The sequence below is a fragment of the Carex rostrata genome, chromosome 11 (genome assembly GCF_964058835.1).
Source record: "Carex rostrata chromosome 11, lpCarRost1.2, whole genome shotgun sequence".
Lineage (NCBI taxonomy): Eukaryota > Viridiplantae > Streptophyta > Magnoliopsida > Poales > Cyperaceae > Carex > Carex rostrata.
In genome coordinates, this window is record NC_135928.1 from 13,357,862 (window position 1) to 13,363,723 (window position 5,862).

At 34.7% G+C, this 5,862-nt stretch overlaps 1 protein-coding gene across 1 annotated transcript; it reads right to left on the minus strand.

Moving 5' to 3' along the window:
• Positions 1-375: 375 nt before the first annotated feature.
• On the minus strand, positions 376-2,605 carry LOC144562133 (protein SHORT INTERNODES 1-like). The gene is made up of 3 exons (XM_078311290.1): positions 2,515-2,605; positions 1,754-2,366; positions 376-1,065 (listed from the first exon to the last, which is right to left on the minus strand). Exons 2-3 carry the CDS (start codon positions 2,313-2,315, stop codon positions 686-688), a joined length of 942 nt encoding a protein of 313 aa, XP_078167416.1. The 5' UTR covers positions 2,316-2,366; positions 2,515-2,605; the 3' UTR covers positions 376-685.
• Positions 2,606-5,862: the final 3,257 nt, after the last annotated feature.

A 5,862-nucleotide genomic window follows, 5' to 3' on the forward strand; every position in this document is an offset into this window, starting at 1 on the left:
TAAACTAATAACATAGATATATAAAATAAGAACTATATGTGTATTGTATCTAGCTACTTAATTATATTTATTTGGAAAAAGTTAATTAGCAACAAAACCACCGAGAGAGAGAGAGAGAATTAATTGCATGCATGGCCAACACATCAGTTAGATCGATCTGTTGCGGAAAAGGTTGCAAGTGTCACAAATAAATAGGTAGTACCAAAATGGAAGAATGTTATACATGCAGCTAATCACCAATATTAATAAACATGAAATTGATTAATTTGACATTATATTTGACGAAATTAATCCAACATTCAACTAAATAAAGATGAAAAAGAACTTGGGTTTAGCTAGGACTTTTTTGGTGCCTAACTATTCAGTATTCACTAGCTAGCCTAACTGAAATGACTAAATTTCAAAGTTTCATGCCTAACCCACGACCATAGCAAACTCTCATTATATATATGACAATAGAAAGTGAGAGTAGAACTACATAGACATGCATAAAGCAATCATCTTTCCTGGACAATATATAAATTGAGCACAAGGAAACTATTAACTCCTATTAATTCTTAAATAATTAACATCAATGACTTGGTAAAGAATCTCTTTTAATTTTGTTAAGAAAATATATTGGATGAATAACTAGTTCTAGCTAGTAACTTCTACTTGTCGACGCTAGCTAGCTTTCCATATCTCTTCAAGGTCTTGGGTTTTGAGGGAAGAACTGTGTACCAGCCATGAAAGCGCTCAGTGGTGCTGGGTACAATGACGATGGATCCAATAATGCGGTTTGAGTCACTGCAGCAGCTGTAGTTACTGCTGCAGCAGTTGTTGTAATTGCAGCTGCAGCAGCCGATGACGTGGACTCAGCATGCTGATGTGGCCTAGGAGACAATTCAGAATTTCCAGGGCCATGATCATAGAGTATTCCTTTAAATAAATGGCCGCCGATAGAAACAGCCGCTTGGTATGCAAATTCGTCATCATCTGCTTCATCTATTGGACTCACACGAACGCAACGAAATACGGCCGGTGAACTCACTTCTGCTGGAAATGCAATGGAAGCTTCCATGCCTCCTATAATTATAATTGTATGCAACTGGATTATGATAAACGCTCTATTCAAAAGATAATCAATAAGTATATATAGCTAGGGCTGGCTACAAGTTGTGTTTGCTTTCTTTTCTCATTTTAATCACTAATTCAAATCCAAATACACTTCAGATGTTTAACACTGGTTTCCATTTTGCTGGAGCAATAGATACATGCAATGAAATGTAGTGAGAACAGAAACCAATTTTGCTTGGTTCCCTAAATGGAGACTATATTTATGCATATGCACTCGGCATGTCAAGAATTAGGGTTTGAAAGGAAGGCACCGCCAAGCTTAACAGAAAAAATAGAAGAAAAAAAAAATACGAGATCGATCTCATAAAACTTTTGAAAGATCTTGGATGGAAGAAAAGAGAAAAGCTTCGTTTTTCATTAATAAGTGTTATAATTTTTTATCTTTTAATCGTATACTCTATGATTATACTGTCAAAGTTACCATAGTAAGAACGCCAAAAATTTTAATTATAGCAAGCTAGTATGTACTGATCAATCCCTCCAGCTAGATACCTAATTAATTTTAAAGTATTATATATCTCCAGATTTATTTTTCATTAAGAATAAATGAAAACGTAAAAAGGGATCAACAAAGAACAAACCCTAGCCTTTCAAATGTCGGAAAAGAATGGAAGAGCTAGAGATTAGATTATGTTACCTGATGTGGTGGCAAGAGCATTCACCAAATGAGAATTACTAGTATGCAACATCAGTTCTCGTGGCCTCTTCGAGCTCTCGCCTGCTCCTCCTCCTCCTACGTCTTGTAGGACTCCGACGCCACCAGTTCTCTGGTGGTGGTGCCGTTGAGATTGTTGAAGAGCGGCAGCAGCTGCTAGTTGCTGTTGTCTCTCCCGTCTCTTCGAAGCCGGGACCCACGTGCTCTTAACATGAGTTGCACAATGATACCCTCTACTCTTACAGCACGTTCGGCATCTTGAATGCGAGCAATCTTTTTTGGCCTGGTTGCCGCAATCTTGGCAACTCATTCCTCCGCTTCCGCTTCTCATGCCTCTAGTGCCACTGCCGGTGCCGCTTCCGGTATGCTGAACTCCAGCAAGTGATTCGTGAGAAAAGCTAAGGAGGTTAGAAGAGGGGAAGAGGTGGTGATGGGAGTGTGGTTGCCATAGTTCGAAGCCACGGGTGTAAGGAGGGACCGGATTGTCAGAAGGAAGGCTGTCCCCGTGGTGGGTGCCTCCTCTACCTAGAGAGAAACCAGCCATTGTAGTGTCTTGAGATTGGAAGGGTTAAAAGCCATTAACTAAAGTGAGTGCCTATAGGAGGAGGATTAAATAAGAATGAATTGAATTGAATTGAATTGAATATGAGAGAGAGAGAGAGAGAGAGAGAGAGTATGAATAATGAATGGAAGGAAGGGGGGATTAAATTAAATTAAATTAAAGGAATAGGATGGATCCGTACCTTTGTGTGAGGAAAAAAACAAAGAGAAGGAAGAGAGAGAGAAGTGTTAGCGATGAGAAAGAGGAAAGAGGGTTATGCTCTTTATCTGGTTAGTTTGTCTGCGCCACACGACGCGGCGTTGGGATTTGTTTTCTCACTCTCTCTCCATCTCTCTCTCTACAGTAACAGCAGTACTACTGTTTACTTGTTAATTTCTCTCTCTACGAAGATTGTATTGTTTGTGCGACCGACAGAGGCCTCAAGGGACGGAGAAAGATAGTCAGAAAAGCTTAGAAAAGGAGGATGATTAAGGACACAGAATTAGAAGAGAGAGCACTGCAACGCCGCCATGGACTCTGCTCTGCTCTGCTCTTTCTCTTTCTCTCTGCCACTTTGGCACTTTGCCTCTCTCTCTCTCTCTCTCTCTCCATTTATGAGGTTTCTTTTTACACCTACCCCTCAAACTTTCCCAATCTCCCAACACTGGTCAAATAGTTTTTTTTTTTTTTTTTTTTTGAGAAAAACTTGGTAGGAGTGACTGGTAAAATTGCATTAACATCCACTCCACTCAACTTCCATCACTCTTCTCAGCCAAGTACCCAAGCAATGCTTATTTGTAAGGAAAAATTGAACTAAAGAAACCATAATATAAATAAGATTCAGCTTACTAAAATTTTCTTAATAGATAGATAAAATGGCTTATATATATATATGTTCTTATACGTACGTACAACAGTACTATTTTGAATGAATAAATACATACATACATACATACATACATACATAGTGCATCTGCATTGTCATATTAATTGTAAAGTCAACCTTAACTACTACCATCTGATATCATTCATGAACAGTACCTCCAAATTAACATCGCCCCCCTCAAACCGACCGATCGATTTATATGGAACTAGAAGGGGCAATCACTGATCTTTTTTGGATTTTGAGTTTTAATAGAGATATCTATAGGTCGGACTGACTTAATTTGCTTTGGGTTAAATTTATGGCTCATATTAAAATAATTTTTTTTATTGAGTACCCAATTAATTAGTTAATGAATTTATAACTAATTAGTTATTAAAATTCAAATTACTATTTGTTTGCTCCCCTCTCTGATGAAAATCTTGTATCTACCTCTGTACTACATAGTAGATTTGAATGTAAAGAATAACTCAACTAATTGAACATTTTATTGTATAAAAAATTAAAAGGAAGTGACATATATATACATGGGACGTAAATAATAAGTATATGATTTCTTAAAGGCTAAAACTGTTTTGATGATCAAGCATAAGTTTTGGTATATAGGAGTACATGATGGACGTGTAATTTATTTAGAATGGATACAAACAAGGATAAGTTTGTAAATTTGTTGGGAGTGAAAAAAGTTTAAGCAGCATCATTTGAGGAATAATTCAAAATGATGATCGAGGAGGTGAGAGTGATCGATGAGAGTACTCGGTGTACTGTCGCTGAGTTATTCTCCGTTCGTATCAAAACATATGCCGACACTACCACTAATAAACCATATAATATCATAATTATATAATTCACCAAAATATATTGGCAATTTTAATGATAATTTGCTTATTAAAATAACAAGTCAAAGATATATATCAAATATTGTACAGACTATTAAAAACACGTACACGGTACACACACACATATATATACAGAGCGCAAATGGTGAGAAAGAAAGTAAAGTTAATCTCAAAACTGGAGACATAAAGAAGCGAAAATGATTAAAGAAAGGAATGCATATATATATCATATATGTGTGTGTGTGTAACAAATAAATAACAATTGCCTTTTGGTCTCCATCAACGGGGGGAAATCTTGTACCGTAGTTACGAGATCAAAGGGTTGAGAATTGGCCGCGTGTCAGACACTTAGCCGTCCTTGGTTCGCGCAAAACCCGGTAACTTTTCTCTGTGACTCTTGCTTTACAAGTATCTCTGTTTTATCTCCAGTCTTAGTGAACACGGCAGACTGCATGCAGATTATCTTCCCTTGCACATCTCCAAATTAACCAAAGGATCCGGGTAAATATATATATTGACAAAGCAATTTTTGCTTCGGTATCGTACAGATAGTAGAATCAAAACGACGGTGCTACACTGGTTCGTGCGCTGCATCAAGTAAAAACGATCGACCTCAAATTAAGGTCTGGCAGGTACTAAACATTTCTTATCTAATTAAGTTGACCAACGTACCTCCCACATCAGTCATGCACGACTCCGGATCCGGAGAAAATTAATTAAGCTACTTAAAATTAAATGATAACTTTCAAATATTATCTTAATTAACACACTTCTACATGTTTACTTTAAATGTATACATATATAATATATACTAGTATCGTGTCTGTGCGTTGCAACGGATACATATTATAAGATTGGATAAAATATGAAAAGACTTTTTTATTTGACATTCACACAAAATTAAAAAAATATTTAAATGAAAATAAAAGACATTGAAAAAAAAACATAAATCCAAATAATAAATTACAATAACAAATGAAAAAAAAACGGATCAAATATAACATGATTTTTTTTTTTGAAATATATATCATTGCGATTTAATATCTAATTTTCTTCACAAGCGAGATAGGTCATTAAACGATTTAGAGGAGATAATATGTAAAGAAACAAATTTGAAAAAGATATAATTAAATGATTCAAATGAGGATTTTCTCTACATATATATTCTTGATGAAAATTATTTTAATATTAGAAATTTCTCTACATATCATTTTTCTACACGAAAGTTTTAGATATTCTTCATTTTCTCTTCAAATCAGAAAAATTTATTGCTTTTGTCAGCATAAGATCTGCTATTCATCTATTCACAAAAATACAATAGCCCTAAACAAAATACGGAAATATATGATTGTTTCCATTTTCATTGTGGAAACTATAGAGAAAGAGAAGAAATGAATGAATCAAATCTCTACCCACCAGTGTGTAGACTTTTTCTGCTATCTATGAAAACTAACCAATCCTGATCGGCCACGTTTTGGACCTCTCAATGATGGTTTTCACAATAATTAAATACTTGGTCCGTCATTAACATTTCTAAGCATAGAAAAATTGACTCACATGGTCAACAAAAATAGAAAAAAAATCCTTATGTTACCACAAGTAAAATAAATTTATAACAAATTACTGCAAGATATTTTTTTTATGAAAAAAAAGTAAGCTATATAGAAGAGAGTTCCAATACAATATGTACAATTTGGGTTATAAATTTTCAAATATAAATGAAAAAGTAAACTTTGAATATTTTATAGCACAAAAAAATTTCCAGAGAATTTTGAATTTTAAAAATTATTATTAAATAATATAGGAAAATAGATTGAATACTTTAGAT